The sequence below is a fragment of the Colobus angolensis genome, unplaced genomic scaffold (genome assembly GCF_000951035.1).
Source record: "Colobus angolensis palliatus isolate OR3802 unplaced genomic scaffold, Cang.pa_1.0 Scaffold202, whole genome shotgun sequence".
NCBI lineage: Eukaryota > Metazoa > Chordata > Mammalia > Primates > Cercopithecidae > Colobus > Colobus angolensis.
In genome coordinates this window covers 1,919,097-1,940,702 of record NW_012115178.1, presented here as the reverse complement: position 1 = coordinate 1,940,702, position 21,606 = coordinate 1,919,097, and the positions used below count along the sequence as shown (strand labels likewise).

Here is a 21,606-nt window from a genome sequence, read left to right as displayed (position 1 = left end):
TTGAGTATTTGGAAATTACACAACACTCTTCTGAATAAACCCATGGGTTAAAGAGAAATTTACAAGGGAATTTAGACTACATATATTTAAAATTAATTAATTGTTTTAGTTGACAAAACTTATGTATATTTACCATATGCAACATCGTGTTTTGAACTGTGTATACATTGTGGAATGGCTACATCAAGGTAGTTAACATATGCATACCTCACATACTTACTTTTTTTGTGGTAAGTACACTTACATTTTTCTACTCTCTTAGTGACTTTCGAAAAATACAATATAGTGTTATTATCTATAGTCACCTCATTATACAATAGATATCTTGAACTTATTCCTCCTAACTTAAATGTTATATCCTTTTACCAACATCACTGACCATTTCTCACCCACCATTTAGTCCCGGTAACCACTATTCTACTCTCTGCTTTTATGCATTCAGGTTTTTTAGATTCCACATATGGTAGTTGTTTTTATGTGCCTGGCTTATTTCACTTAGCATATTATTCTCCAGGTTTAATCATGTCCCAAATGTTAATATTTCTTTCTGAAGTTGAGTGGTATTCCATTCTGTATCAATACACCACATTTTCTTTATATATTTATTCATTGATGGACAATAAGGTTGATTCCATATCTTGGCTATTGTGAATAATGCTGCAGTGAACATGGGAATGCAGTTTTCTCTTTGAGATCTTCGTTTCAATTCCTCCAGATATTCCTTATGGATACCCAGAAGTCAGATTGCTGGATCATATGGTAGTTATATGTTTAGTTTTTTGAAGAACCTCCATACTGTTTTTATAGTAGCTGTACCTATTTACATTCCCCAGAGTGTACAGGGTTCTCTTTTCTCCATATTTTCATCAATACTTGTTACCTGTTCATTTTGTTTTTATAGTAGCCATTTTAACAGGGTTGAGGTAATATCTCATTGTGTTTTTAATTTGCACTTCTCTGATTGTTGATACTGAGCAATTTTTCATATACCTGTTGTCCATTTGTATATCTTCTTTTGAGAAATGTCTATTTTTTATATACCTATTGGCCATTAGTACATCTTCTTTTGAGACATGTCTATTCAGATCCTTTGCCTATTTCTTAATTGGATTATTTGTTTTCTTGCCATTGGGTTGTTCCACAGATGATGTCTTCACTCTGTTGATTGTTTCCTTTGCTGTGCAGAGGCTTTTTAGTTTGATGTCTTAACATTCGTCTATATTTGCTTTTTTTTTGTTTGTGCTTTTGAGGTCATATAAAAAAAATCATTGCCCATACCGATGTCATGGAGTTGTCACCACATCTTCTAGTAATTTTACAGTTTTAGGTCTTATCTTTATGTCTGTAATCTATTTTGAGTTTATTTTTATATATGATGTGATAGAAAATATTTTGAATTGAAAGAAAATAAGACACAGCTTTATCAAAATTTGTGAAATATTGCTGAAATATTTATTGCACTAAATGGTCATATTAGAACTAAGTCTCAAATGTCTCAAATCAATAATACAAGCTTCCACTATAAGAATCTAGGAAGAAAAGAACAAATTAAAGTTAAGTTAAAGAATGGAAATAATAAAGATAGGAAAAGAAACCCATGAAACTAAGTATAGAAAAATAAGAGAGAAATTCCATGAAACAAAAGCTGGTTTGTTACAAGAAAAATTGATAAGATTGACAAATTTCTTGCCAGACCAAACAAAAAAGAAAGGATATAAGAAATTAATGAAGAGATATCACTACAAACTAGATAGTCATTAAAAGGGTAGTAAAGGAATCGCATGAATAACTTTATGCCAATAAATTTGACAACTTGGATGAAATGCATAGTTTTCTGAAAAGAAACAAACTGCCAAAAGTCACTTAAGAGGAAATTGAAGTCTAAAGTGTACTACACAGATATTGAATATGAAGTTTTAAGCCCTCCAGCAAAGGAAAATCCAGGCTTACATGGCTTCAGCAGAGAATTCTACCAAATATTTACGGAAGATATAATACCAAGTCCTTATAAATATTCCAGAATATGCAAAAAAAAGAACCTCAATCCATATATTTTGCCCTATTCAAAACTTACCTCGAGGTAGATCATAGACTCAAATGTAAAATTTTAAATAATGCAATTTGTAGAATAAAGTATAGGAGAAAATCTGTGTCATATTTGGTTATGCAAAGATGTATTAGCAAAAGCATGGTCTATAAAGAAATACATAATAGAGTGGGCTTTTTATAAATTCACAACTTTTTGTAGAAATCAACAAAGCATTTCTAAAATGTATATGGAAATTCAGTGGTCCTATATCCCAAACAATCTTGAAAAGAAAAAAACATTGGAAGGCTCTCACTACCTGAATTGCAGGCTTAGGATAAAGCTACAATAATAAATAAAATGTGGTGTTATATTGATTAAAGATAGACATATAGTTCAATCATGAATTTATTATATGACCCAATAGTTTACCCACAAGAAACGGAAACATGTACCCACTGAAACACTTGTACGTAATATTTATTGCAGTTTTATTTGTAATAGCTGCAAATTGCACAAAAAGACTACAATGTCCTTCTGTGGGTGAACAGATAAACAATTATGCTAGATCCATTTAATGAAATACTAATACATAGTAAAAGGAGAAAGAACTCAAATGTATGTATGAATCTCAAAAACTTTATAATAAGCAAAAAAAGACAGCCAGAAAAGGGTACATATAACATATTGTATGATTTCATTTACATGAAATTCTATGCCAGACAAGGTAAACTAGGGTGACAGAAAGTAGATCTGTGCCTGAGGTTAAGATTGTGGGTTGCATAGATTGCAATAAAACTTTTGGGGTTGATGAAAATGTCTCATGGCTTGATTGTGATTTTGGTTATATGGGTAGTTATATTTGTCAAAACTCACAGATTCATCCACTTATATCAATTTATTTCATGTGATTTATACTTCAATGAAGTTGATTTTTTAAATGGTACATGAGGTATCCATTGTTTTATAAAGTGGAGAAAATGTTATTTTTATTTTCTCTTTGTTTCCTTGTGGTCTAATAGTATTATTGTAGATATTTCTTTAAAAAAAAAAAGTGAACTAAGGTTTTATTCTTTTAATTAGCACACTGGAAGCAGTGACATCATTTCAGCTGTTGTGTTTTTTTAAAGGAAGTTAACTTTACTAAGTGACATGCAGAAATAGTTTTAAGCCTGGTCATCAGCACTGACTCTTAAGAGCAATAAGATGTTCTCATTATATTTATTTTTAGTTCGTACAAAATGATTCATTTGAATTTAACCCCTAATTCTAAGACTAAGAAAAAGAAAGAGAGGTTTATAATGCGTTGTTTTTATCTCCAGAAGGTATTAGATTCTGGACATTTCTCCCTGACAGTAGCTTCTTAAGGTCCACCTATATTGACATAAGTGCCAGATCTGTCATCAGTTCCAGGATGAAGAAAGATAATTTTCTTTTTCCCTGAGTTTGCATCTTTTCCCACTGCATTACAAATGTCAATTTATGGCAGCAATAGCATTCTTCAATAATTGTGTGAAAAAGTCATTACAAGAAAAGGGCCCTTTTCACATAATGAATTAGCCTAGGTTGTTTGCTTTAACAAAAACCCTCCATGCTGTGCAGATGGACCTTTTCTTACACTGCTCATGAGATTGTGGATTGACAGATTGCATGAAAACGGAATGGAATGGAATGCAGTAGGGGCAGCAGAAGGGAGAGGTGGGTTGCCTCCCCTGGTCTCCTGATCAAAGGACCTCGATAATGCTACTGCTCACATACAGAATATGTTTAGATTTATTGAGTCATCTCTTATTTTTGAATATGCCAAAACAGACAGACCCGGTTTTTTGCAAACAAATTGCCATTATTATGTGTAATAGAATTGGAATAAAGCGACTCCCACTTTTTATGTTATTGGATTGCTCTAAATCATGTGAAGGTGTACACCTCTTCCCACCTATATTTCTTAACCACTTTACTGCCAGAACTTATTTTAATCTTATCTCATATTCTCTTGTTTTCTTGCTCTCTAATTAGAAAACCACTTGACCATTACTGCCCCCATGATCCATGTGATTTCTTTCCTTCTGATTTGGAGTCTTCCCAATATCAACTCTACCATTTATTTATTTTTTAATTAAAAATTTTTTTAATGATCTAGATACTTTGAACTTTTTCATTAGCTTGTATTTGTGCCCTGAAATATTTAAAACAAAATATTTGAAAGGATTTTGACATTTACACTCTCATGGTATTTGTATTTGCAGTTCCCTGAATGTGGTTTCTATGGAATGTATGATAAGATCCTGCTTTTTCGTCATGACCCTACCTCTGAAAACATCCTTCAGCTGGTGAAAACGGCCAGTGATATCCAGGAAGGCGATCTTATTGAAGTGGTCTTGTCAGGTAGTATACTTTTATACTTTTTCTTTATCCGTAGATTAGAAGTTGTATTTGAAGAATTCTTAGGCATATGTTTTTAAGGAAACATAAAAAGCATATCTCAAACTCAGCTCCAAGAGGAGATGTTGGAGCTCTGTCCACATGAAAAAGGGAAACAAAAGGTTTCCCCTTAATTGGCTGTGTCCATACCCAGTACTGCTCCAATCAGGTCTCTTGACCTAACGTTTCCTCCCATCCCCCTCTCAACCTCTGGCAACGTACAGATGGCGTCATTCAGCACCTTGAATCATTTGGACAGCAGCAAAAACAAACAAGAAACTCACCAACAGTGAAGCTAAATTAGCCATCAGGGCTGCAAATGTACAGAGTGTGTGGAAGCCAAGAAGTAACACCAGGGCTAAGAAGCCATTGACTTACTAAGGTCAAAAGTCCAGTAGCTGTGAGGTAAGCCAAGACCTAGGAGTTAGAGCAGGTCAGGTCATGCCATGTGACTCTAGTTAACTCAGTCCCTGAGAAATGGCTACATTTGCCTCTGCTCACATTTGTATTTCTTGTTTAGGATTTAGCAGTTAGTAATAGGACTGTGCCTATCCAAACAGAAAAAAAAAAGGATGTATTTAACTTTCCTAAAAAGCACCAGAGAACAACAGCTAGAGTGGAGATCCTTGCAGTGATACTCAATGCAATGATAATGTGTCCAAATTTTTATTGTTAACTTTTGTTAAAAAGATAATAATTATTGAGAAACTTGGATTGACTTGCTCTTTTCTCCTCTCCTGACTTGTTTGTTTACTGTCTCTTTGAATAAAGGAAGTCCAGTAGCATTATAGAGTCTCAACTTTATTTCCTCAAGTTCCTCAGCTTGTTCAGAGCCCAGTAATTGGATGCACTGATTATAATTCAATTTATCTTTGTTTTATTCACTTTGCTTTGATTCAGTCTAGTTATCTTTTTATCTTTATTGGTTGCCTACAGTTGTGTGAGATCCTGGGATTGCCACAGTTTCATTGTGTAGATGGATCCTATAAAACAACTTTTTTGCTAGATAAAAGTAATTATTTTTCTATTGTCTATAGGGTTGCCAGTTGTTAAATAAACAAACTAAAAAAGCAGAAGCTTTGATGGTTTTTTATTAATTTTTTTTGAAGAAGTCACTTGCTTTGTCTGGGTTTTCCTTTTTCCTTTCCTTTGGCTCTTTTGACATTTGCTTACTGCACCTGACCTCTCAAAACTACAGCCTAGACATGTTGTTTTCTAAGTTTCCTGTTTCTGAACACTAAATTAATTATTCAGGGAAGTCATGCACTGGATCAGTTCTTGCCATAATTCATATTAAACTCATAGCTAGGCTGCTTTGTAAATAATGTAATATGTTTTATGAGTCCTTTTGCCTTGTGTCAATGTCCAGAAGTATATGAGGATTTTTAAAATTGCATTTCTAAATATAATGCATTGTTCTTTCCATTTTACTTTTGTTGTCAAGCACTTTAGAGTAGTAGCAGACAGATTGAATGCAACCTGTGTGTGGGTGTATTTATGTAGGAGAGGACTGCTTATTTGCATATTATCCCAGCATTAATGAGCCAGACCTGCTGTTCCCTTGTGTTGACCTGATATAGCCCTCTAGAATTCCCTTGCTGCATGAGAACAGCTTTCTGCTTTTCCTTTCCCATCTTTGCAAATTGAGAACTTCATTGTGCGTATGCCCCACCTCCCCTGCCATCTACCCTTTATGTTCCATCTCTCCTGTTTTCCTGGCCACAGTTGTTGACAGGGCCTTTAAGAACAGTCCGTTTCCTTACCTGCTTTCCCAGCACCAGACTCCAGAAGGGCTCCCTTACTCTTACCAGCTATTTTGCTGGTATTTAAAAGGAGCTATTCTGTAACAGTTTAATTCTAGTTTTGAATGACATAGTGCCATTTTCCCAATGTCATTGACCCTTTAAATTATTCAATTATGTATATCAGTTGCACACACACACAATTATGTTTAGATCGCCTGCGCTTTCCCGTAACCATCGGCAGCAGTGTTCTCCCAGCTCCTCTCCCATTCTATTGCTTAACATTGTGATTTGCTCCATAAATGTTTATGTTTATAATAGTTTTTTTAAACCATTCCACCACCCTGTATTACAACTCTATTTCTTACTCATATCTCTTATCTCTTTTCCCTTAGCCTTTTTAGGCCCTGAGTCTATTGTGATCAAATGCCTGATGTTCCTTTCTTTTTCCCAGTCTTTATGTCTTCCTTGCATCCTGACTCCCCTGAAGGTGATGTCCCATTTCCAAGAGGCTTTGCCTCTTATTTTCCTCCACTCTTAGTTGAGGAGTTGAGTGATATGGCCTTCTTCTGATTTCCCATTGCCATTTAATTATTTATGTCATCTTCTTTGCAGTGAAGTGATTTATTTTCCTTGAAGACTCATTTCCACTTAAATATGGCAATAATCGGTGTCAGATTTCTAATCTTACTTTCCATTTTAAGTACCCATTCATCCTTGGTTTTGTTAACATTCATGTTTATGATTCCTCAGATTCCTTATTGCTTATTTTTGTTATCAGTCACCCATAGTGCCATTCCTGACTTCACCAATAAGACAAGGCTCCAGCTTCAAAATCTCCACTTGGTAGCACTCTTCTTCTCCTACTCTAGCCTGGTCCATCTTGTCCCTCTCTACCAAGTACACATTCCTGTTCCCTGTCTTTTTCACTGTATTTTAATCATTAACTCCCTACCATTTTTGACTATATTTTTCTATTTCTTTTCTCTCACGTAGCATGCGGCTTATTATATTCATGTCTTACACTACACTTTGATGAAATTTCAGTCACCTTGTATACCCGGGCAGGGCCTGTAATACCTGTTAGTAATCTGAATTACTTTACCACCCATTTTTGCCATTCTTTTCCTGAGCCACATAGGACACACAGTTCCCAGCCTACCTAAGTAAATGCAGATCCAACTTGCACCTGGCCTAACCCTTGTTCAGCAATATTTTCCCCACCTCATCCTTTTGTTATCCATAGATATGCAGTTCTCAATAAATATGTGTGAGTTCACATATTAACTACTGGCTATGAGAATAAAGTTACCACATATACAACATTTTATAAAAATATCAATTTGTTGTAAAATATTATTTATAGATATATCCTCAAAAATAAGCTGAACTTCAAGTCTTCTTGCTATGCATTCTTTTGGCCCACATAAGAGAAATTAGGGCCTATCAAGTGAGCAGCATTGTACCATGTTATAATTTGAGGCAAGGCAAGTGATAGCAGCAAGGACACTTCAGGCCATAGGTGCAGGGGAGCTTGGATTACATATTCATTCCTGACCCAGTCCCAGGAAGGGTGCTGATTGCCCTGGGATATATGCTGTTTCCTGGAGGTGTAGTTAAGCATCAGTTTCACCAAAACTGCAGTGGGTAAAGGAATAAACAAGCTGTGGACATTTTCCTTCTGAAGCCCTGTAGTTTTACTGTTAAATTTTATTTATCCAAACTTTCTTTTCCTTATCACAAATTAAATTTTACTCTGTAGTTTGACATAAACATAACCTGGTTGTTTTTATACTTAACAATCTACCAGCAGGAACAATTTTCTGACATAGGACTGCAGTAAAAATGAGAGAAAAAAATGGGAAAAATTTCAAGGTTAATTTTGTTTCTTCAGACAACATCAAGATTTTTTTTTCTTTGCTTATATCATTTTCTGCTCAGACTTTTCATCATCTTTTAACTGCTTTGGGAGTGGAAACTAACCAAGCTGCTTCTGGCTAATTTGCTGATTTTTTTCTCCCTCCCTTTCTTTTTGAAAAACATGACTAGTGTGAGCTAGTACATTTAAACACAGTAAGCCAGGAAAAGATTGCTCATGAGTAAATGGATTGGGTTATTGAGGAAAAAAATAACAGCTACGTGAAAGTTCCCTACCCCACCTATCCCCACTTCTGGCAAATTCTCTTTGTGTGTTAAACAAAGGACTAGCATTCTTGCTATTGTTACCAAGTAGGAAAACACTGAACATGGAAATTTTTTTTACCAAAGCCAAAGTCAAGTTCAAGTGTATGGTACTGAACTGTAAAATCAAGGTTATGTAATGTATTTGAAGCCTTCTTCTTGGTGGGCCTCTATCAAATCCTGATAATTCAGCCTTAGCAAACAAATTAGTAACAGGACTACATTTAAGTGACTCAAACTCTGTTTGGTTGGTTTTGGCTTTATCTCTAATAATTATCAGTGTGTATATGTGTGTGTTTATGTACGTATGTGTATGGATCTTGTAGGTCATTAAATAGAGACTAGAAAAGGACTACTAGAATTCCTCAAATAAAGTCACAGTTTTAAAAGTTTGAGAGATAAATGTTGAATCTTTCCTTCTTACATTTAAGGTTAAAAAATAGATGTTTTTCTTGGGCTTCTTTCATTATAGATTTACAGTAGATTATCTTGTATTATAACTTTTACAAAAAGCGGTTTTCACATGTAGTTAGTTACTTGGTCCTCACTATCAAGAGAAGGGAGCCTCATTAGAGAGGTGGCACTGTAGTCCAGGCAGAAGAGGTGTGGGTCTATTCTTGGGCCATGACGAAAGAGCTGAAAATGAGGCAGAGAGGTCAAGAAATATTTTAGAAGTAAAATTAAACAAACATAATAACCATTTTTGATGGAGTTGATGAAGGAGGAATGAAAAAATGAATAGAACTCTCAGGAGAGCTACAGCATTGTGAGAGTGTGATGGCATTTCCTTTGGCCCACCCCACGTCTTGCCCTCATACATTGTTCAATGTGTTTGCCAAATGGTTCAGGTACTTATCTGAGGGGCTGAAGAACTAATTTCCCAGGAAGGTAGTACCATTGATTTTCTTCGTGATTTTGTACACATTGCAAAACCTTTGAGCTTTGGGATTTTTTTTTTTTTTTAGGCGGAGTCTTGCTCTGTCACCCAGGCTGGAGTGCAGTGGCTCAATCTTGGCTCACTGCAACCTCCGCCTCCCGGGTTCAAGCAATTCTCCTGCCTCAGCCTCCAGAGTAGCTGGGATTACAGGCACACGCCACCACGCCCGGCTAATTTTTGTATTTTTAGTAGAGACAGGGTTTCACCATATTGGCCAGGCTGGTCTTGAACTCCTGACCTTGTGATCCGCCTGTCTCAGCCTCCCAAAGTGCTGGGATTACAAGTGTGAGCCACAGCGCCTGGCTTGGGCTTCAGAAGTTTTTTGTTGTTTGTTTCTTAATCAAACAAAAAGCTTCTACTAGATGAAAGTATCATACAGTGATAATATTACATGCATTCTATTTTTGTTTTCATTTTGGAAATAAAGCATTAGGCATGAGGATAGAGTATAATTTCCAAGGCCAGAACATCTGAGTTCATATCCTTTTTCTATTCTTCACTACTTACATCATTGCCAAGACGTGTAATCATTCTGTGCCCACGTTTCCTCATCTGTAAAATGGGGATAACCCTAGCACCTATATTGTAAGGTGTTTACATAAATTAAAATAAATTATTGCTTGTAAAGCACCTCAGACAGTTTCTATACACAGCAACTCCACAATAAATGCAAACTATTAAGATTGCTTCTTCTCCTCACACTCTAAGCAGCCTTTAAATGTGATGTGTATGCTTATTAAACATCCCACAAAAGGGAATCCTGGTCTGTTAACTTTGGGAAATGTTGTACTAAACAACTTTAAAGGAATTATTTGCTGCAAGAATCTTCAGACCTTTGATGCATGCTAATATGAAGCATAACTCTCCAAAATCTTGCCCAAGTTCACTTTCTCATGGAATACTTTTTCCCCTCTCTGAGCATTTGGTGAGTCCTGGTTCAGCAGGCCACTCTAGAGATACTCCTCTGGGTTATGACCATGGAAGAAATTGTCTGAGAGGATGATCCAGTTTCTCTACACAGAAGATTTGAGCCATAGAAAAGTAGGAGTTAGGAAGCATGAAATCTTTGCTTACATAATATCACAGGTTTTTGAAGCAGTTTATATAAGTAATTTGTTTCCTTCACAATGACTCTGGAAAGTAGAGAAGTCAGATATTTGAAGCTATAGAATATAAATTGTAACTTGCCTATGTCCTGCAGATAGTAGGAGTAACACCAGAGTCTGAATCTAAGTGTTTAGTCACTATTAATACCATTTCAATACCATTTAGCCCTTTGAATTTGAACAAGTAAGCAGAAATAGTTGAGGACCTATTCAAAGAATTCCTACTACAGTATGAGTTTATATTTCAGGGACCATTGATGATATTTGTAACAGCAAAGGTAGCAGTGAGCTTCAGGAACCATTGAGATGATGTTTATCATAGACCATTATTATCCTCTTCCTCATAAAAATGTAAATATTTAATTCATATACTCAAACTTTAATGAGGTTAAGAAACCCTGAAGCTTCTTCTCTGTAGTTATAATACAAAATATAAAGCAGTATAACAGTGACACTGCATCACCAGGATCCCATCATGAGTTCACAATTCTGATCAAAATGGAAAGAGTGTCTTAGGGTCACTATATTTAAGAAATCCTTATAAGCGTGTTTTTCTCTTACTAAGATTCAGTGCCTAAACCAGAAACCAGAAAAAAAATATGTGGTAACAACATTTTATTAAGCTTATTTTTTCTTTTATAGAAGGTACAAATTACTGACTTTGTATAGCATTGTACCATTTATATTAATTTCTCTTACATATAAAACATTGGTTAGCAATGTAGCAATATTTTATCTTCTCTGAAATTTAGGCAGAAGATAAAAACCCCAAGAGTGATATATTAAGTCACTGTATTATTTCGTCAAAAGTACATTACATAGATATAGTTTTTGTTTGTTTGCTTTTAAGAAAGCAGAATTAATTATAGGCAACACCTTCTCAGCCCTACTACTCCTTGGGCAATTAAGGTTTTATAAGACCTGGCCTTCAATGCTCAATTTATATTTCTTTGTGTTTGTACTAGTGTTACAGGCTGAATAGAGCCAATTCTTATCTAACTTCAGTTGCAATTATCTTTGCAGGTGGTTTTGTAACAGTGGAAACTTTAAATGTGAAAATATACATCATTTCTCTTTTCTCCCAAGTATGGCTTATGTTAAATGTGTCTTCAACGTTTCCTTTTTATGACTGTTAATATTCTCTTTCCATTCTTATCTTTCAAGTAAACCTGTGTATTAGTCCATTTTCACACTGCTATAAAGACACTACATGAGACTGGGTAATTTATAAAGAAAAGATGCTTAATTGACTCACAGTTCCACATGGTTGGGGAGGGCTCAGGAAACCTGCAATCATGGCAGTAGGAGAAGGGGAAGCAAGGACCTTCTTCACATGGCAGTAGCAGACGTACCTGTGAGAGCTCAGGGAAAACTACCGTCTATAAAACCGTCAGATCTTGTGAGAATTCACTCACTATCATGAGAACAGCATGGGGAAAACTGCCTGCATAATTTAACCACTTCCCTCCCTCGACACGTGGGGATTACAATTCAAGATAAGATTCGGGTGGGAACACAAAACCTAACTCTATCAACATGGTTTTAATTTTTTTGTGCCACACTAAACCATTTTCTCAGAGAAGAGAATGCAGACAGCAAGCAGGTTGGAATGTTTCCATAGACTCCCACTTTTCCCTACTTGTGACTTCAGTAGGGATATTGCGCTTGGAGCACTTCTTCCTCACTTTGATAGTTTTCTTGGTTATTTATCTCCTTATAAAGCGGATTCTCCAGGGAGGAGATGGAACAGCAATGACACAGTAGTGCTGGAAATTCTGTCCAGGTCAATTGGGGAATAAGACAAACCCCGAAGTGAAAAGTCTTTTGAAGCCTTTTATTTCATATGAAAATTTTATGCACATTTTCCATTCTGCTGCATTATATTCTTCATGCTGTATACTTTTAAATAAATAATATTTCTTGCCACATATTGTTCTTTTAGAAATAATAGTAACAATAGTGATGGTAATATAAGGACATATAGCATTTATAATATGTTGTTATGCACTGTTCCAAGGGCTTCACATATATTAACTCAGAAATATGCATCATATTTATGTTATATCTCCACATAGCTTCAATTTCATAAGTAGCTGATTTTCAGTCAGTACTTTGGTTTCAGTCCCAGAGTTGTCATTTATTTCTTATATGATGTTCAGCAAGTCCACCTCATTTCCCTGAATCTTGATCCATTTGCTGTAAAATAGCATTAACAGTATCTCTAATACATGGTTGGTCTGTAGAATTCATGAGAATAAATATAAAGCATTTCACAAGATGGTTGCCAAATGTAAAGTACTCAATCCTCTCACCCCACCTCCAGCCCACTGCACTACACATTTCTTGAAATAGGAACGATTTGTTTTAATATTTGAATCTTTAGGATCTGGTATATCACATGTGATCAATATCTATTTATTGAGTGAAAGAAGGAATCCTTAAATCAGTGAAATGTACAAGCCAGCAAATACATGAATAATTAAATTGATGTCCTATATATGATATCCAAAAATTAATGTTGTTGTATAGGAATTGAATTTTAGTGTCTACCATTAGTTCTTCTTGACATCATCTATTAGTAAAATTAATATTATCATCTGATTAATTCTTTTTTTTTCTGGACTCTTGTTATCACTTAAATACTGTCAAAAAATATCTTTTAGAAAATTGTTTATTTTAAAAAGTCCTGTTTTCAAACATTGCAGTTTCTTTCACAGTATTTCTCAAGCAAAATTATACTTAATTCATGGAATACCAATTGTTTTCCTAATTTCTATGACTCCTGGATTGTGTTCATCACCATGACCAAATAACCCCATTTGCTGTTGTACTAAATTCACTCTTCAGTGAATCAGTTTTCCCAACCATTGCTCTTTTCTTCCTAAATATTCTTGCTTGCTTTCTGAGATATATTCAGTAGTTACTCCTTTTTGATGTATCCCCCAGTTCTCATTTCATTTGACTTCGTCAATTTATTCATTGTCTTTTCCTTTCTGGAGCCTCTGTGTTTCATATCTTCGTTACAGCTCCTAAGAGGTGGCCCTGAAGATGGCCTTGGGCTCTGGCCTTTCTATTTCAAGAGTCTGGAAGGAAAGAGGATTGGTATCTTGAAGGCTGGCTGACCTCTCCTGCTGTTCCTTCTTCCCCTCCTCCTACCCATATTAGAGCTCTGTAGTTTTATCCATTTAGCAGAACAGCTGTCCCTACCTACGGATCAGCCGGCAAGACCTACAGAAAAAGTTGAGTCATGTGCTCCAGAACTGGATTCGAAATCTCCATAGATCTCTGTCAGCATTACATGCTGTGGTTTTCATGGAAGAACATATCAAGCTCCTCTCTTCACACAGAATTAGCCTAAGGCCTAGTTCCTCAACATCTGGCAAGTGGATTTTCAGCCAGAAATTCTTGTTTCTCCTTCTCTCCTCTTTTCATCTATTACTGTGCTAATTGAAGACAGTATTATAACTGTCACCCATGTAAACAGGAAAAGAACATGAGGGCAATGAAAACCACACAAAGGGGACTTTTGTCTCTATTCTCTGGTTACTGTGAGGCTAAAAATTCCTTATATTTGCTTCTTAGAATGGAAGTTTAATGGTCTGGTCTAATTTACATAAGTGCCATGTTAGGGCCTTGATGGCACAACAGGACTTGGGATATTAAGAATCATTCTAAAAAATACATAGTAAGGCATTAGCTTGTTATTTTTGTCTTTTTATATAAATTGGCTTCTAAAACACACGTGGCTTATTTATTCAATTTGATTCTGGATTATTTGGGGTTTATTTTCAAAAATATCACAATCCATGTCAAAAATGAAAGCTTGACACATAGGATAAAATGAAATGTATGAGTTGTAGAATCTGACAATACTATGAAAAATGTTTTAGGCAATTACAGTATCTTGCAAAGAGGGATTATTTTGGCTCACTTCAATAAAGAGGTGATAGGATTTGGTTTTAGTTAGAATGTTTGAGAAAACCTTTGGTTTTCTGCTGAGTTGGACAGCACAAATTTCTTGTGCTTGAGGCTTAAACTAGAGAATAACAATGTTTGGGTTTTTATTTTGTCTATTTGTTACAAAAGTATGAAATTCCACTGATGAGAATTGGCTGAGAGATACACAGTGCAACCATTTATCTAGGTCTGCACTGTTCAGTGTGGTAGCTTTAAACCATATGTGACTATTTACATCTAAGTCACAATAGCCACATTTCAAGTGTTCAATAGAGACATGTGGCTAATGGCTGCCATATTGATATAGAACATTTTCACTACCTGAAGAAAGTTCTACTGGACAGATCAACTAGATAAATCAAATGTCACTCCAAAGAGGGTACAAACCTGGATCACACTGTTTACACACATGCACAGCCTGCAGAAATACTTTTACTAAAATGACCTTCAATGTGACATATTGAATGATGTTATAAATAACACACTTGTAAATTTCAGTAGCATATTTATTTATTTATTTTATTATTTATTTTTATGTTTTAAAATATACTTTAAGTTCTGGGGTACATGTGCAGAACGTGCAAGTTTGTTACATAGGTATACATGTTCCATGGTGGATTGCCGCACCCATCAATCCATCATCTATGTTAGGTATTTCTCCTAATGTTATCCCTCCCCAAGCCCCCCATCCCCCAACAGGCCCCAGGGTGTGATGTTCCCCTCCCTGTGTGCGTGTGTTCTCATTGTTCAACTCCCACTTATGAGTGAGAACATGCGGTGTTTGGTTTTCTGTTCTTATGTTAGTTTGCTGAGAGAGATGGTTTCCAGTTGCATCCATGTCCCTGCAAAGGACGTGAACTCATCCTTTTTTATGGCTCCATAGTATTCCATGGTGTATATGTGCCACATTTTCTTTATCCAATCTCTCATTGATGGGCATTTGGGTTGGTTCCAAGTCTTTGCTATTATGAACAGTGCCACAATAAACATACGTGTGCATGTGTCTTTATAGTAGAATGATTTGTAATCCTTTGGGTATATATCCAGTAAAGGGATTGCTGGGTCAAATGGTATTTCTAGTTCTAGATCCTTGAGGAATCGCCACACTGTCTTCCACAATCGTTGAACTAATTTACAGTCCCATCAACAGTGTGAGAGTATTCCTATTTCTCCACATTCTCTCCAGCACCTGTTGTTTCCTGACTTTTTAATGATCACCATTCTAACTTGTGTGAGATGGTATCTCATTGTGGTTTTGATTTGCATTTCTCTAATGACCAGTGATGATGAGCATTTTTTCATGTTTGTTGGCTGCATAAATGTCTTCTTTTGAAAAGTGTTCATATCCTTCGCTCATATTTATTGTGGAAGCATATTGTGGAAGTCTCGTGGAAGAAATTGTTTACTATATCACCTAGTGATTTCCTTACAGCACAAATTCCTCATACCTTAGTACCCCAAACAGCTCTATTTTATGAGAAATATTACTTTTATTACATCTAATGTTTGTTTTTGCTTTGGTTTTGGACTCTCAAATCTAATTTGTAGGCTCTTTTTAATAATGGTATAAGTTAATACTGCATTTCTTTTATTATACTAACTTGTTGTATTTGGCATAATTCCCAATTTCTCCAGGGTTTTAAATTTTCTATATCTTATTTAATTCTGTGCTACATAGAATACCCTACTGTTTAAAAGAACAGGTCTAGAAGTAACCTGCCTGAGTTTAATTTCAGTAGCTGCTGTGTTTACTAGCTGTGTGGCATTAGGAAAATTATTTAGTGTTTGAGTACCAGTTTCCTGATCTGCAAACTGAGAATTGATCATGGTTATGATGTAAAGTATCGAGCACATTGCTTAGGACATAAGGATTTTGTAAAATCATCTTAGAAAGAAAGGATACAGGGAAAGTAGAAAAGAGAAAAAGAAATAGATCAGGAAGAGCAATGCAATATTATGATTAAATATATAGCCTATTAGTACCATTTATGGATGGCTTTGTTTCCCTGTTTTATCTCATATTTTCCCAAAATGCATGGTGTAAGTTTTGGTGGCTTACAGAAACATACAAAATATAATAAAATGTCAGTAACTGACAATGGATGTTGTCTCAGTTAGAAAAGACAACATTTGGTTAAGTATATAAATTCTAGAATATCCACTTAAAAAACAGTCATATAACTTTATTTTTATACTTCATAAGCTGCCTTGAATCATATAAAAACCTGCTCTTAAAGACCAGATCTTTCTTTGGTGAATTCCTTGATGTTTATTCACAAACGAATCATCTAGATTTTGGATAAATGTACCTAGTAGCATTCTGAATGCAGGTTTAAAAATGTATTAATCAGGATTGGTCAATGAAGGTCAATATCGATCAAGATTGTTTTATGGTTTTATGTGGATAGATGCTCTTTTTTACTAAGAGGTCATATTGGAATGCCTTTTGATTTCTTCCTATGCAGTGTTGAAAAATCATAACAAATACTTTATTTCCATATTCAGTTCTCTCTTTCTCTGTACACACACACACACACACACACACACACACACACACCACCGCCCCCTCCCCCCCAACACACACACACACATGACAAAAGATCCTGGAGGAGGAAAGGAAGGAATGGCAGAATACTTCATACTCTCAAGATCAATGATCATTAAAAGTCATTGAAAGCTGCCTACATTAACAAAGCCAATTGGAGAATGGCTACTAAATGGCTATCTGAAGACTTCATGGACATTAATTATTTTTGTTGGAGGTAAAAGATTGGGCTTCACTTGAAAAGCTGCCAGATATTCCTTTTGTTCCATGATTGGTGGCGCATAACACTTCAGTTCAATAACTCAGCCATGCCACCATCTGCCCAGCACTCTCATTCTGCTGGTTGGCATGTCATTTATTTGCTTTTAACATGCAACCCATATAAAAATCCCTCATAATCTGCCAAAATTAGAAATGCAGCTGTTTTAAGTCTTAAACAGCAATAGCACTATTCATTATGCCAGTATAGAGGAATAAAATAGAAAAATGTATTTGAAAAGAGCAATGCTACACCAGAATGTATTTGTACCTTCACTTTTTTAACATTCAAGACATCTACAGTCTGCTACCAGTGCTGACTTCAGGCTTAAAGTTGACACATAAATATACCAAATAGCTTCTTTAGTACATATATTTTAATACAAGAATTGGGATTTGAATCAGCTCTGAATTATTTTTCATGTTAAAAGCAATTTCAGCCTTTCAGTTTCTAGAAAATGAAAAATTTCTGGCTAACCCTGGGTCTCATCTTATCCTATTTTTATTTTCCTCAGAAGTTTCTTGAGGTTCTGATCATTATAACTTGTTAATCCAGAGAAAAACTTATCATGTAGAGCTGTGTGGAGAATTCTCAATGAGGCAAGCAGTTAGTTAGTCCCCTATTTAGGGGAAAAAAATGATGAAGAGAAAAAAAAGAATTTTCTCCCACATACTAATCTTGTGGTGCTGAAAAATGAAATGCAAAAGCTACCTTTTGTTTCACTGTGCTCTCTGCAATCACATTATTTGGGAATGATAGGTGTTAGGAAACAATAAAGATCTGGTATTACTTTCCAAAAACACCTTTCTTCACAGTGAGTTAGACATACTTGTTCTGGAGCAAAAGTTGGATAGTTTGAAATTGCTTTGCTTAATCCTTTTCAATATTCATATAAGTTTAAAGGTCTAAGTTGAATTCATTTGGCTGTGTGTTAATGGTGATCCCACATGAGATCTTTCATCATGTGAATTTCACAGACTTAAAAACATAATTTATATTTGTGAGAATCGACCTGTAAAAAATTATTTTCTTTCTATGAAGTCAGGGCATGAAAAGTAATGGTTGAGCATGACACAAACTTACTAAAATAGATTTACTTGATAGGCGTTTATTTACCTTATGTCTCCATCAAGATTAACTAAAGAACAAGGACTGTAAGCTGTGGTTCTTAAAAGATCCATATGACAGGTCAGTACCAGATAGAAGGTAGTCATTCTGAAAAGACTTGTTCATGATTGATATGTTTGCTTGGCAATTTAAGATTTCATAATTGGATCTCAATTTTTAAAAATTTAAATTTGGTTTTAAGCAGTTAATATATTTGGAAAATCCCAAAGTTAAAATTCTGTGGTGACTCTCATTTCATATTGCATGTAGTGGTTTCTAACCACTAGTGAAGGAAAAAAAAAAAAACCCACATTATTCCACTGTCTTATTTACTTCTGTATTTGCATTGTATATTGTGTTGGATCTAGTTTATAACTGTGTGACTGTCAATTGCTGTCTTAACTACCAAATAGTGCAGTGTAGTTTAAGTCCATGTATTCTTAGGTTTCTAAAGTTAAAATATTATTCCCTTCCTTTACACTAATTAGCATAGTCCTGGACTCTCTTGCTCTTTAGAATGCACTGGACTTTCTAACATGTTATAACAATTGTTATAAAATTTTAATGAAAAATATTTAATTATATAGCCTCAATATACCACCTTTTCCACCCAGGACAAATGTGTAATGTTTATCTATTGAGCCAAATAGATTCATCTATTTTGTCCTTCAAGGTCAACAGCAAACTTGGGCTTATCTCATGTATAAATCTCTATTCTTGTTGGTTCTTTGCTTTTAAAAACTTTTAGTGCTGAGCAGAGGTCTTGGTTTGCCATCTCTAATGACTGAAATCTATTCTTGGTCTCCTGGAGTACTTAACATGCAGAACGAGGGAGACAAGCACAAATGCATCTTTCTAGTTTTGAAATCAGATTGTCCTTCATAGATGATACGACCCTAGCAAGAGTTTCAGTAGCCAACCTAATATATTTTGTTAACAAACTTGTATTTTGGAATAATTTTAGATTTACAGAAAAGTAGCAAAATATACACAGTTTGCCTCACCCAGATTTATTTTCCCCTAATAATATCATCTTACATTGTCATGGTACATTTGTCAAAACTAAGAAATCAACATTGGTATATGATTTGAACTTACCAGTCTTTTTCATTAATGTCCTGTTTCTGTTCAGGACTCAATCTCTAGCACATTGCATTTTGTTGTTATATTTTCACAGTCTCCTCTGGTCTGTTGGGGGTCTGGTCTGTGATGGTTTCTCAGACTTTCCTCATTTTTCATGGATTTAACCATCTTGAGTAATACAGGCCAGGTATCCTGTAGAATGGTCACCAATCTGGGTTTATCTGATATCTTTCTCATAATTAAACTGGGGTTACAGATTTTGTGGAAGAATACCATAGAAGTGAAGTAGCTTTCTTATCACGTCATGTAGGGGTACATGATATCCACATGACATCACTGATAATGTTAACCTTTATCACTTGGTTAAAGTCATGTTTGTCAGGTTTCTCCACTGTACAGTTTCTATTTTCTTCCTTTGCCCAACTCTGTCACTAAACCTGTCTCACCCTCAATGCAGGGAAGAAAAGGTCCACCTTCTGGAGAGTGGAGTGTCTGCATATATTAAATAGAATTCTTCCATCAAGAAGATTTGTCTCTTCTCCATTTATTTATTCAAAACCCAATTTTAGGTCTTTATTATTTTTTACTGCATTTGATAACATGAATTCTAGTGCTGCTTGCCATAGTTCTGTTTTTTAATTCAACTTTCCTTCTTAAACATAGAATAAACACACACACACACTGTGTAGATAAGTAATCGTAAACACTAGTGGCTATCAGTATAACCAACTGGGATTGCTAATTTTGTGTCAACTTGACACGGCCATGGAGTTCTCAGATGTTTGGTTAAAGGTTTTTCTGGGTGTGTCTGTGAGGGTGTTTCTGGATGAGATTAACATTTAATTTGGTAGACGGAATAAAGTAGATTGCCCTCCCTGATGTGTGTGGGCATCATCCAATAAATTGAAGGCCTGAATAGAATAAAAAGAATGACTAGGGGAAATGTTGCTCTCTCTGCCTGTTTCCAAGCTGTTGCATCAGCCTTCTCCTGCCTTAGAACTTAGAGTTGAACTGGAACTATACCATTGGCTCTCCTGGGTCACCAGCTTACCAACTGCAGATCTTGGGGTTTCTCAGACTCTATAATTATTTGAGCCAGTTTCTTATAATAAATCTTTTTATATATCTGCATCTGTATCTATCTATTTCTCTTATTGGTTCTGTTTCTCTGGAGAATCCTAATACAACAACTCTCCCACTGAACAATGAGAGCAATGCTATAATCCTGAAAAACTTTTGTGTGCCCCTTCCCTGACTCTGTCCCTTCTCGCTGTCTTGAAATTTGTGTTAATAATCTCCTTGAATTTATTTTTTATATGGTGGGATTTAAAAATTTGTCAATTGGGATTCTGGGATGATTAAGTAGGTATGGTTCTTAATGTGACAAAAACTGTAAAATAATTATTCTATATTTTTCTAGTTTTCCCTTTTACTTAGGGAAATAAATTGTATGTCTTTTAAAGCTCTTTACTAGTAACAATAATGAAACATACTCTGTTTACTGAGTAAACTAACTTTATGGGGCAACTTTATTCCATAACTAATCTGCTTCTGAAACAGGTGCTAATCAATAGATATAGGAAGCTCTTCTCTTTAGATCTGAATTTGCCATCAACAAAGGGAATTTGCTTAATAACAATTTCCAAGCATGCAGTACATCTTGAAGAAACTTGGCATATTAATGTTATAGTAAAAGTGAATAAAGTACACCAAAATATATCTTATAATAAATATGAAAAATTTTGCTATCTTGGGACTGGTTGTAGCTTTATTTTTATTTAAAGACCTAAAGTTTGTTTGTTTGTTTGTTTGTTTGTTTGTTTGTTTTTGTGCCAGGGTCTTGCTCTGTGACCCAGGCCAGAGTGCAGTGGTGTGAACGTTGCTCACTGTAGCCTACACCTCTGGGTCTCAAGTGAACCTGCCACCTCAGCACCCTCCCCACTTCCGTAGCTGGGACTACTGGCATGCGAGCCACCATGCCTGGCTAATTTTTGTATGTTTTGTAGAGGAGGTTTTACCATGTTGCCCAGACTGGTCTTGAACTCCTGAGCTAAAAGGATCCACCCACTCCCAAAGTGCTGGGATTACAGGTGTGAGCCAGTGCACCCAGCCTAAAGTTTTTTTTCCTTTTTATTTTATTTTATTTTATTTTATTTTTGTTATACTTTAAGTTCTAGGGTACATGTGCATAACATGCAGGTTTGTTACATATGTATACTTGTGCCATGTTGGTGTGCTGCAC

The 21,606-nt window shown here is 35.4% G+C and overlaps 1 protein-coding gene across 1 annotated transcript in view; it reads left to right on the top strand.

Annotated features, from left to right (window-relative positions):
- The first annotated feature begins 4,274 nt into the window (after window positions 1–4,274).
- The window catches only part of PRKD1 (protein kinase D1), a 159,864-nt gene continuing 142,532 nt past the window's right edge, over window positions 4,275–21,606 (top strand). The window contains exon 1 of the mRNA XM_011941842.1: window positions 4,275–4,411. Coding sequence (XP_011797232.1) covers window positions 4,297–4,411 — 115 coding nt within the window. The 5' untranslated portion in view covers window positions 4,275–4,296. The remainder of the gene's footprint in view (window positions 4,412–21,606) is intronic.